Genomic DNA, 12,503 nt, shown 5'->3' with positions numbered 1-12,503 from the left:
GGGCCTTAATATAATTTGCTATAAGCAAAATAAACTAGAGGGTAATTTTTATAATTTTTGGGTAAAATTTTACCAGTATAGTTTTTCATAAGTTGAATATATGTAAGAAGTTAGATATAAAAATACATCTTCATACCAAATTTAAGGTTTTTATGATTAACGGTTAAAAAGTTATTCGCGTTTACATTGTTACCCCGTTCATCACTTTACCCTGGTCTCCTCTAATAAGATATTTATTGAAAGAAGAGGAAAAAATAAAAACTATAAAACAAAAGTTGAAAGCAGAGACCTGCAGGACCGGACCTAGGCCCTGCCCGGCCCAGGTACACGTGCCGGACGCATTTTATTTAAATATACCCAGGCCGGGCCTAAATTTTTTAAAAAAAATACCCGGGCCGGGCAGTATGTTTCAAAACAAAATATTTAAAATCGCCATTATTACCTACAAAAATTAAAAATAAATATATTTAAAAAAATCCGGGCCGGGGTAAACCTGAAAATATAAGTCCCGGGCCGGGTCCAAAATTTTTTCTTTTTAAAAATTCGGGCCAAGCCGGGCAAAGGTTACCTCTGCTGGTCTCTGGTTTAAGGAATAATTTTTGTTAAAAAGGTGAGAGGGGAGAGGGATTTCAGAAGGAATACATTATCAAATTTGTTGACAAACAAAAAAGGTTTTTGAAATAACATAGATGCCTTGATTGAGACTTTTCTTCAGAAATTTACTTCCACCAATAGGTTACGGTTAGAATTTAAGTGGGTAGGCATTCATTCGGGTTAGGGATAATATATTTATTATAAATTATTGTTATTGCATATTCCAAAAATTTGAGCGTTGTTTAGTAAATTGCTATATGTTGCCCGACTTCATATATCATTACTCTTCTCCTTTTAATCAACAATTTTTTCGCCTTTTCTTACGCGCGCTATTTTCGTTTAAAACGGATTAACTTTTTCTTTAATTACCATAAGGAGTTTGAATAACATTACAGCTCACACGCCTTCTATATAAAAGGATGGCAAAAAAAATCTATTCATTACTTTATCCTTTAAGCCTTCGACTTCATTTTCTAATTTTTTTCATCGTTTTATTTTTCAAAAACACATGCTTTATTTTTTTTAGGGATTATGTTAAAATTTTAAAAATTTCGAATTTATTTTTTTAAAAAAATTAAATTTATTGACCCCTTAAATATCAAGTCATCTAGCTTCGATTCAAATCGGAAGAATAGTTTACTATCAACTGATCCAACTAATTTTAAGATTGGTATGGTATCGAATTTCTTATTTTAATTGATTCTTAAAACATAAAAAACAAGGGACATAGGGATTTTTTTGATCAGTTGACTACAATAAGGTTTTCACAATTTCTCCGCTAAAAAAATCCATTTTTTGTATCTTCGCCCCATTCCCCTATAAATGTTATTCAATCTACCTAGATTCTGGAGTTATTAAATGCCAGCAAATGCGAATCGACTTTTACGCTCACTAAACTACTAGTGATTATAAACGTTCTCGCCTTTTAGCATCCTGGCACTTTTAAGTGCCATTATAGTGATAAGTATATAACCCTCACCTAAAGCTTTCCTCGTAGGGGACTTATTAAAATATTTTTTATTTCTTTCATTTTTTAACGGCTAGATGGCCAAGACGAAAAAATCACGTTCAGATCATATTCCACAAAGGAATCAAGAAAAGCCTTAAAACTTTGACTCCACAAAAAAATCATATAATAAAGTCTTATCTTTTCTCCAAAAAATTACAGATAATATTTTTGTTTCAAGGCTCTTTTAAAAAAAATAAAATATTTGTTAATATGGAGATAAATGATATAAACCATTTGGTTGGTTAATGCCAATTAGGTCTTAGGCAATTTATAAAATAAATAAAATACGATGAAATAAATATCATATTAGATACATACACTGATTAGCTCGATCTGATTCACCCCCGCTCGAACTGGGTAGGAGCCCGGCGCTTATATTGGGTTTAAAATTTTGATTTAAGCCGGCCCCACATATTGATATAAATTAACAACACTTGGTATTTAGGCAATAACATGAAATATTACCATCTATAAGACTAGACTGACAATCATTATGTCTATGATGAAATTTGAAGCGGACCTAGCTTAAGGTTAGCTGTTGGTCATATTGATTACGCTTGATAATAATTGGCAAAGGATTGAAGGAAACAAAAAATTTCCGGAATAAAAAATTGTAAACAGCTGACATCATTTAATCTCGTTTTTAATTCATTGATTGATGCAGAATAAAGAGAAATAATTTACAAAGAATTATATGATTGTAATAGACAAAATTTTTTTCATAAAAAATGAAAAATGGGCATAAAGATTGTTGGTGTTAGCTGGTGTGTGATAGAGGTTGATTTTTTACTTTATGAAATATAGTGGTTGGGAGAAAAGATTAATAATTGTGGAATATGAATAAATAAAAATTTATTGTTGGATAATTTTCAGAGATCTGCAGACCCGGCTATAAACACGGCCCGAGTAAACTTTTTATAAATAAACCCGGGACGGGCGGAATTTTTTAAATCACCATGATTAACTATAAAAATTATAAAGAAATATAATATATTTTAAAAAATCCGGACCTAGCCGTGCAAATGATACCTCTGCAGGTCTCTGATAAATTTAAAAGTATATCTAAAAATATATTTTATTTTTGGAAAGATTTAAAGATATATAAGAAAAATTTAGTAATTTAATATTATATTCTTTAAAAGAAAGGTTGGTTTTGACAAAAAGAAGAATATGAGATATAAATGTGAGATTGTTTAAAATGTTTCAATACTCTTGAAGTATAGAACAATAAATTTATTGTTCACATGATAATATGTGACTAAATAAGTTTTTGAAAACAAAATTAAAAAATATATAATATATACGGTAACCTCTGATGTATAAAAAAAATTGGCAAATCTAGTTGATATTAAAAGGGCTCTTAGTTCCTCAGTCAATCTGCGGGTTGATTGATTTTAAAACAGTTTCCATTAATTGAGAATAAGTTATTATGATAAATTAGAAAGGTTTTCTGGATATGTTTTTTTTGGTATATGATTTTATTTGGTATTGGTCATGGATGTTTGCTTTGTTTGAGTCTTGCATATGTTTTTAGTGATAAAATGATTTAGTTCTATCAGAATTTTAAGAGATGATTTAGGTAATAGTTCTTCGGGTGTGTGTTTTTGAGAGTTGATTATAATAATTTTTTGATCTTGGTAGTAGATTTATATATGATTTTATTAATATATATGCTTGATTAAGGTTATTTGAATTGATTCTTATACTAAAAATGCCTGGCCATATAAGTTTTGTTGATTGGTATGTTGTGCAAGAATATCTATTTGGTTTGTTGATTTTGTTAGTATGAATTGATTGGTATGTTGCACAGGAATTTGGTTTGTTGATTTTGATATATGAATTGATTGGGTTGCACAATTTGGTTTGATAATTTTGGGGATTAATTTTTATTCAATCTAAATTTTGGACCTGGGTTTATAAAAATTTAAGATTGTTTTGTCGTGGGAATTATATCAAAAAATATTTTAATAAACCCAATCAACTCATACTACAAAAATCGACAAATCAAATTCCTGTGCAACATACCAATCAATTTATACTACCAAAATCAACAAACCAAATAGATATTTCTGTACAACATACCAACCGAGCATTTATAATATCAAGGACCAATTCAATTAACCTTAATCAAGCATTTATAATATCAAAATTATATATAATTCTACTATCAAATAAAAAAATAATTATAATCAACTCTCAAAAACACATTCTCAAAGAACTATTAAATCAAAATTCTGATAGAAATGCAAGACTCAAACAACGCAAACAGGTGAAAACATCACTAATACCAAATAAAATCATATACTAAAAAAACATCAAATTATTTATAATAAAAAAATATAATTATATATACAATCATTAAATTACCAAAAACAATAAAAAATATCGGATCGTTTTTTTAAATATCGGCCTGATCCGATATTTTTCAAAAACGCTCGGTGCCAATCCGTTATTTGATATCGGCACAACCCTAATTGTTAATCTAGTGTTATACTAACTCACTCCACTCATGTCACGTTATTCAATTTCGGTATTTTCTTAGGCATTGTTTCTCTTCATGTCATTAATCTTAGTTTTCATTGGTCTCGTCTCAATTATGCTTCTTATAGTATTTGATTCGCTTTAAATTTCTTGTTAACCATAGGAAAAATTTGGTTATTCCTGAATATAGGGATCAGCTTGAAAACGTTTTGAACATCTTATTAGTTCCCTATTTTTGCCTCCCCCCCCCAATTTTCCCCACATTTATATAATATTTTACTTTCCCAGGGTCTTAGAGAACGATTCCCGTTCACTTCTGGGGGGTGGAAACGGGCCCAGCAGTCAATCGTCCACTTCCTCTCAATGCAGTCTCCACTCTGGGCTTGCTCATCAGATGCCTACTTTTCAAAGTGCCACCACTCAATCAGCACCGAATTCGTCATGTAATACCCTTAAGAATCCCGCCAATCCAGTTCTACACGCTAACACTTCTAGCTCCCGTTTAGCGTTTATTTTCTCTTCCTTTCCATTATCAACTGCTAAAACCACTCCGCTAGACGTATGCCCAGATCATAATGAACCACCCGAACCCGAGGCGACTTGGGCCGCCTGGAGCGATCTTTTAATGGATTGGGAAACGCGGAGCCCCAAAAACGCCTCTCGCATTAAAGTAAACGATCACTTACAACCTATATTCTTTTCTCCTTGACCCTACCTCTCATTTTAGTCCTCCAAATTAATAAATCGAATTTAGATTTAAGTGTTCAAATTAAACCAGTTCACGGTCGATCTTCATTTTAGTGTTGAAAACGGCTGACCCAATATTTTAGCCCACGCCTGGAGATTTTTCTCATAAATAACAGAAAAATTTGTAAATCTACCAACGAAACATCGAGACTTGTGTAATATTATCTGGCTAAAATCCTAAATTAAAATTGACTCTCATTTTTGTTTAATATTAAATTATTATTTACTCTCTTACATCCATATTAGAAATTAATTTGAAATGCCCCCCCCCCTATATTCTGTGCTTAAACGATATGCACACATCTTAAATATTTTTGCGTTTGCGCTATTCTAAGATATTTCGGTATTTCTAACTTACCATAATTTCCCAGCTTTCTATATCTTTTCAATACCGATAATTGACGGTATTGATAGTAATAATAATGATAAATCTTTTAAAAGGAACTAGTACTCAGAGGGATACCCCAACCTTTCCGGGCTATGGCCTGGCAACTGTTGAGTGGTTCAGTCCCGCCTACCTTCCTTAGCCCCACCTCTCTGACGCCCATTTACTCGGAATTGCTCAAGAAACACTCGCTCTACGAGAAACTCATTCGACGGGATATTACTCGCACTTACCCTGAGCACAGCTTCTTCAAGGAACCCGGGAGCGCCGGCCAGGAGAGCCTCTTCAACGTTATGAAGGTTTTTTTTTTAATTAAGAAGAAAAGCTTTAACTACGGATTATTTTCCCATGGCTAACTAGTTTTTTTGAAACTCGACCAGCCCGAAAAACAACCGAATCTAAAATAGGAGGGACGGGCTAGAAAATATATATAACTCGGGATCGGTTATAAAATAGTTAAATTTTAAAAACCCGAACAAGAAAACGGGAAAAATTTACCCACCCAAGACCTTTCTAAATAAAAAAAACCCCTATTTTCTGAAAAAGATGTATATTTTTACCATTTTGCCCCCCCCCCCCGAGTCATAATATAAAGATTATCAAATAAAGTTTCACATGGTCACGTGATTCTTACATTTCGATTAATCTCTTTTAAAATTTCGTCTTATAACTCGATTTCGATTTATCGATTATGTAAATGAATGAATTTAGTGTTGTTAAACGGCTCGTTTTGAGCCGATTTTTAAAAACGGCTAACTCAATATTTCATCCAGAAAAATATTACGCAAGCCTGAAGATTTTGCTTATAGAAGGAACAAAGGTTTAGACATATATTATCGAAATTTCAAGATTTAGACAATATTTTTCTGGCTAAAATATTGAGTTAGCCACTTTGAAAAATGGGCTCAAAACGAGCCGTTTAACAACACTAAATGAATTGATATAACGTAACTCCATAACAACGACGCCATTTAACTCCCTCCTCCCCACCATTTTTTTAAAAAATAACAGATAACTATAAAAAGAAAATTACACAGTTTTCTGAAGAAAGAAGGTATAAATTATGAATTTTTTTTCCGTTTTTTTGTGATATTCCTAACACGACATGATATTTTGTTTTTTCATCCGCTACACGAACTACATACTGTTAAAATTAGCATAAATTTTTAATTTTCAAGGACATGTTCGGAATAACAAGAAATTTTCGTTTGACATTATTTATTCTGTTATTCTTCTTGTAAAACGATTTTTGATCATGCAATCTTAGGAAAATGCCATTTTAAAATGGCGGTGAAATATCATTTTGTTGATCAGTTTATTTTATCTTTTTGCTGAAAATTTTGTCAGTTTTGAAGCCCTTGATTAAAACAAAAGAGTTCTTGAATTTTTTTGTTCAAAAAGCGCTTTTCGGGTTCTTGAAAATTTTAAAAAGGGATTCGTTGCTTTGGTTTCTGATTCCGCGTTTAAACTCTGTTCAATAAGCGATTAAAAAATTATTTAGCGATAAGTGAAGAGTCTGATTTATACTACCGATAGCCCCAAAAAATATTCGATTTATTAAATTATAATTTATACACTTAACTTAAACATCATATACATGTTGTCAGCTGAGTATTATACTAGGAAAAGAAGGAGAAGAAATAAAAAAAAAGAAACTTTTTTGCAAAATGCATTTTTTCGTTAAATCAATCCCTCAGGCTATGTCCTAGGTCGGTTTAATTTGGATACTTAATTGCTTTTTAATACAGGCTAAAAAGTATTTGAACGAGGGCACCCTAATTTGGCTTGTTTTAAGTATTAACAAGTTCGTCTTTTAAATAAATATACTTTAAAAGCCATAAAAAGAATTTAAATCTAAATAGAGAGAAAATTGAATAGTAAAATAACATAATTATAGAATAAAGATGTTATTCTGATTAGTAATGTAAAATATATGCAATATGTAATATATATTTTGTAATAAATTTAATTTCTATGCACAAATAAACCTAATTTTGTTTATTTTAATATATAAGCATATAGATATAATAATGATATAATAAGTAGATTAGCAACCGGTCTCATTTGATTAACTTATAATATATTCAAATTAAAAACATTTTGTTTTAAAAGCTCACCTACTCCAGTTCTGTTAATGTCTGTCTAGCAATCCTAGGTTTAGGGTTCATATCTTGCATAGTAAAATTTTTTCACTTTTTTTTAAAAAATAAAATTTGATTCAAAATTTTATAACAATACGAGAACTGTAGTATTTTAAAATTTAATTAATGTTGATAATGTTAGTTAGATTTATTGGAAATATAATTTTGTAAAAAAAAGTTTGAAGCAAAAATTGAGCGTTGCCAAATATTAAAAAAATTGTACATTTTAAGTTTACATTATAAATATTATACCTCTTTACTACTTAATTTTTGTAAATTATTTTATTTTTGTTTATAATAACTAATACTCTTATTTTTCTCTCAGTGACGCATTTTTTTACAACTCAAAATAGAGGAAATAATTTTCATTGAACTGTTACTGCTAATCTATGCTCTAGCAGCCTATGCTAATTCACAAGAAAGATCTCAAATAAATAAAATATATTTGAATCGCCATGATAAAGGATGGTTTAAATTCATTTATTGAATTATTAAATGACATCCAACTCTATAAATATATGAGGACGAATATTGCAATCTTTGATTATATTCTCTATGATTGCATATGCAACATATAAAGATATACAATATGCAATCAAGAAAGACTGGCTATTACTCTACGGTATATTTTCATGTTTGCTCTTCTCTACTGTATATTTTCATGTTTGCTCTTCTCTACGGTATATTTTCATGTTTGCTTTAAATATAATTTAAACTGATATGTACAATTGTTATTTAGAAAATTAAGAGTGGCATGCTTAAAATCTGAATTTCTTCTTACTTTGTAGCCGGCTATTAAGTATTAAGCCGACCTAGAACACAGCCTCAGCACTTTATTCTTCCGTATCAACAATAAAAATATTAAAATATAATTTTGAATAATTTTTTTCCCATTATTATAGTGTAATAATTTCATATCTAAAATACAATAAATTATTTTTTTAAAAAGTGCTCTCCTGTAAAAATTATTTAAAAAAAATGAATAATGTGTTTTAATGAAATCAAAGCAGAATATAATTTAAAAAAAATTTTTTTTTTGGCGAATTAAATTATAAATGCTAAACTGAGTTCTAGTTACGGATCCAGTTGCATTACCCGGAGTAAACTATACTGCACAACCGTTATTATTTTTAAACATTAATTTTCAAGGCTTACTCGTTGCACGATCCTGAGGTGGGTTATTGCCAGGGTAGCTGCTTCATCGTGGGATTGCTTCTAATGCAGGTTACCATATAAATATACATCTTACTCATTTCTAAAAAAATTTATTTGATTTTGTTAGATACATTTTTGACAAGGTGGGAAGGAGAAACATTTTATCGTTTTTGTTTTATTCCTAATGGATTTATTAATTTTTTAAAAAAGAGTATCAAGCCATATAATTCAATTAATTAACAGTATATCTGCGGTAATGTGTATAAATTGTTAATAATTTTTAAAAACGAATGTATATTTAAAGATTATCTTTTGAAACTCTGCGGGGAAAAATCTATCTCCCTCATTCACAGTTAGCGCTAATTCGCGACCGATATGAATGAGGGGCAAGATGGTCTCTTTAGAGGTTTTTATTTTCAAAAAAGCCCAAAAATATATTCTTTACCTCACCTACTATCCCTGCCAAATATTATTATAAAAAAAATTTTTTCGGTAAAAACAAAAAAAATGAAGATGCCAGAAGAGGAAGCCTTTTCGGTGCTTACCAAAATTATGCACAAATACAATCTTAGGAAACTGTTCAAACCATCTATGTCCGAGCTTGCTCTATGCATGTATCAACTCGAGTGCTTGATTCAAGTTTTATATGTTACAAAAATAATAACAGGAGGCAGGGATAAGTACTAAATAGGCTCATCCATTATAAATAGAAAGTCAATTTTAGCTTAGATTAATGGTATTGGCTAACCTTTTTTAAAAAAACGTGCGTTATTTATAAGTGTCAAATAGGTATTTAAGTGGCTAGTACTAGATAACATTTTAATCGCAGCTTTAACATAGTAATGTAAATTTATGCCTTTTTTAAGGCTGCTGGGAAGCTACACTTTTTAACATCAGCTGATTCAAAAAAGGAAAAAAATGTGATTAGAATTTTAAAACTTTTTTTAATGTCTAAAGGGCTAAAAAATTAATGAGTTGTTATAGGCGGCAATATAAATTTAATATAATGGCCAAAAAAAAATTTTATCCTTCGCCGCGCGTTATAGGAATTCACGCCTGACCTGTTCAAACATTTTCAAGATAACAATTTTCACGCCTCTTTATACGCTTCCCCTTGGTTCCTAACGTTGTTTAGTTCATCATTGCCGCTCGAGACGGCATTCAGGATAATGGACGTATTTTTGCTCGAAGTAAAATATAAAAAAGATAAATAAGAGTTAGCCAAGCAATCTATTTATATCAGGAATCCGGAACAAGTGCATTTTTACATCCTGTTCCGGTCAAAAAAAATGTTCCGTTCCCGCTTTCGGAATGTTCCAAGAAAAAATCCACACATTTTAGGTAATCTTTATTTAATCATTAAATTAATCAATTATTACATCGAAGCAATATTATATTTAAATTGGTTCTTTATGATATAAATATAAATTTGAGTGTCGAAAAACAACGTTCAAAGGATGATTTTTTATTATTATCAAAAATAATATTGTCCATTTAAAATTTTATTTAATAAGAAAAAAATTAATTTTATGGGAAAAACAGTTAAATAAATTTTTAAATTGATAAAAATGTTTCCCCTCTTTTTAATTTTTTTATCTATTACTGTTTGCTAATTATTATTACTTTGTATTGTATAGTTTAATATGATTAATGATTATTTATTATTATTAAAAAAAATTATAAAAGAAAATAAAACGAACTTAATATATGCAACTGTTAGATGGATTAAAACTTTTTATTTTTTTAATTATAGAAACAAATAAGAAATTTATATTTATTTTTAAGAAGGTTCCGGAATACACCTTCCGTTCCCTTTCCATAAATTTACTCAAAGTTCCTTTCCACGTCCCTGATTTATGTTAGGATTTAGCGAATTCTGGGTAATAACATATTTTAAAAAAAAACTTCAATCAGTTTACAATAATCTTTTTGTAAAATTTTTAAAGGCCGATTTTGCTAGAATCATTTTTTTTGCCATGAAATTTTGTATATTTTTTTTAAAAATATACATGAAAATTGCAAAGTTTGAAATTCTTTTCAAAATAAAAAATCTTAATTTTATTGAATGAAGATTTTTAGGAGATGGTTCAAACAAGGTTGATAAAAATTTACCTAAAAGTTCAAATACTTCTGGTTAAAAAAAATCTTCTATGATTTATATTGGAGATCTACAAACCCGGCCCGACCATCCCTTGGAATCTGAATTGGATTTTGTCTGGGCCTGGCCTATTTAAAAAAAATTGGGCACGGCTTTTCGGGCCAGGTTTAATGATATTTAGGCCCACTCAGACAGTTCTTTAATTTATATACATAAAAAAAATTTCAATGATGAAATTACAAATTTAAAATTTTTTTTAATCTTCAGATCTTCAATAAATTTTTATTAAAAATTTTGGAAGAAAAAAATCATGGTAGGTATATATCAAAATTAAGAGTATTTCAAAAGTTCACGACAAAATGGTCGGAAATTCATGGAGGCGATATATGCTCCAATACGATTTCCGCAAAATCAGGGCACTATAAATAATTTAAATATTTTAAAAAATCTAAAGTCTAGTGCAACGAAGCATAGCCCTGAATAATTTATTGAACCACTTTGTTTTATATAATATACATTTCAAACTTACAAACCCAAATACGTGCGACATAGGGTATAGACTTGATTTTCAAAGTAGCAGCGGCCCTGTTATTCTTGAGCAAAGAGGATTTACTTGTCCTGGATATGGAAGGAATGCTGCAGGTAAAGACTCTGGTTTATTTCTAATTTGTTTTTTTAAGAAATTGACACTAAGGGCTAAAATGTATTTAAAAAAATTATTTTTAAAGGTAATCGAAGGTGTGAATTAATGAATAAATTTAAGTTTTTATATTTAACTTAAAAATTTATCTAAAACCGCGATTTAATATAGTTTATATATTTAATCGCAAAATTTAAATTTTAGAAAGAAAAATAATATTTTTGAGATCTTAATGTCATTTTAGAAAGAAAATACCCAAAATCATGTTATATCACATAGCGATCACTTTAGGTAAAAATAGACTTTTGCTAAAACTCTTATCATTTAGGAAGTTCTCGAAGACTTTTTTTTGCTAGATTGCATAATATTATAGGCGCGCTAATTGTAAATTTATGTGTCTGGCAGGCTTTTTGGTGGCATGTTTTCACCCATTTATATTCCCCATTGACAGAACCTTTTTTAAATATTAAATATATATATCTCCCAACCTCATATGATTTTCCGGTCTAACTTTATCTTACTCTTTAATCCCTCAACAAATTCTGCAGATAAAAAAATCCTAATTGAAGATCAATGCTAATGACGGGCACATCTCAACTCCTCTCACCCACCCTTTAATATAAGCACGGTTATTGGCCTCAGAGAATGTATTCCTGCTTTCTGGCTACTCGATTGCTCAATCAATTCACCTTAAGATTTATTATATATCTTTGTTGTTCGGTAAATGACCATTTTCCTGGGTTTACTCGGGTATGGCAGTTACCCTTTCCACTTTTCTACATTACATGCATTATAATATTTATTATTTCGAATTTATTTCAAAAGTATTTTCAAAGAGACATTCCCAGTCGACTCGGTAAAGACCCGGATCTACTTTTCCACGTGGCCTTCGGATTGGTTCCATTCAATGAACGCAAGATGAAGCGTATGGAGAAAGAGTTCACTGGCATCAAGGTCAAACAGCAGGAGGAGCTGGGTCAGATCCGCAAACTCAAACAGGAGAACAGGCTACTCAAGCAGAGGATCCAGTACTTGGAACAGGTATATAAAGAATACTCCAATCCCACCAGCTTTAGGGTAGAAGAGGTTGCCCAAGAAGTTAGGACAAAAAAAATAGAGGCTCAAGTCAAACGTTTGATAAATAAAAATAGAATATAAATAATAGAATGATAAAAAAATTTCGAATTGCATCGAATTGGATAGTTGAATAATTAACTCCGCCCCCCCCCCCATTCTTTCCAGGCTGAAAATAT

General features: G+C 30.2%; 1 protein-coding gene across 2 annotated transcripts in view; it reads left to right on the top strand.

The window, feature by feature from the left end:
- The window catches only part of LOC135922692 (ecotropic viral integration site 5 ortholog-like), a 92,969-nt gene that overhangs the window by 33,437 nt on the left and 47,029 nt on the right, over nt 1-12,503 (top strand). The window contains exons 3-9 of one of the 2 annotated variants that reach the window (XM_065457125.1): nt 4,373-4,754; nt 5,273-5,515; nt 8,507-8,581; nt 9,026-9,151; nt 9,559-9,702; nt 11,163-11,252; nt 12,076-12,291. In XM_065457125.1, the coding sequence (XP_065313197.1) occupies nt 4,373-4,754; nt 5,273-5,515; nt 8,507-8,581; nt 9,026-9,151; nt 9,559-9,702; nt 11,163-11,252; nt 12,076-12,291 (1,276 nt within the window). The remainder of the gene's footprint in view (nt 1-4,372; nt 4,755-5,272; nt 5,516-8,506; nt 8,582-9,025; nt 9,152-9,558; nt 9,703-11,162; nt 11,253-12,075; nt 12,292-12,503) is intronic. The other variant, XM_065457126.1, reaches the window with a different exon arrangement.

The sequence above is a fragment of the Gordionus sp. m RMFG-2023 genome, chromosome 1, assembly GCF_954871325.1.
Source record: "Gordionus sp. m RMFG-2023 chromosome 1, tfGorSpeb1-WG-v2, whole genome shotgun sequence".
NCBI lineage: Eukaryota > Metazoa > Nematomorpha > Gordioida > Chordodea > Parachordodidae > Gordionus > Gordionus sp. m RMFG-2023.
Note: the sequence above shows the minus strand (reverse complement) of the source record. Positions and strands in the feature narration are given on the sequence as shown.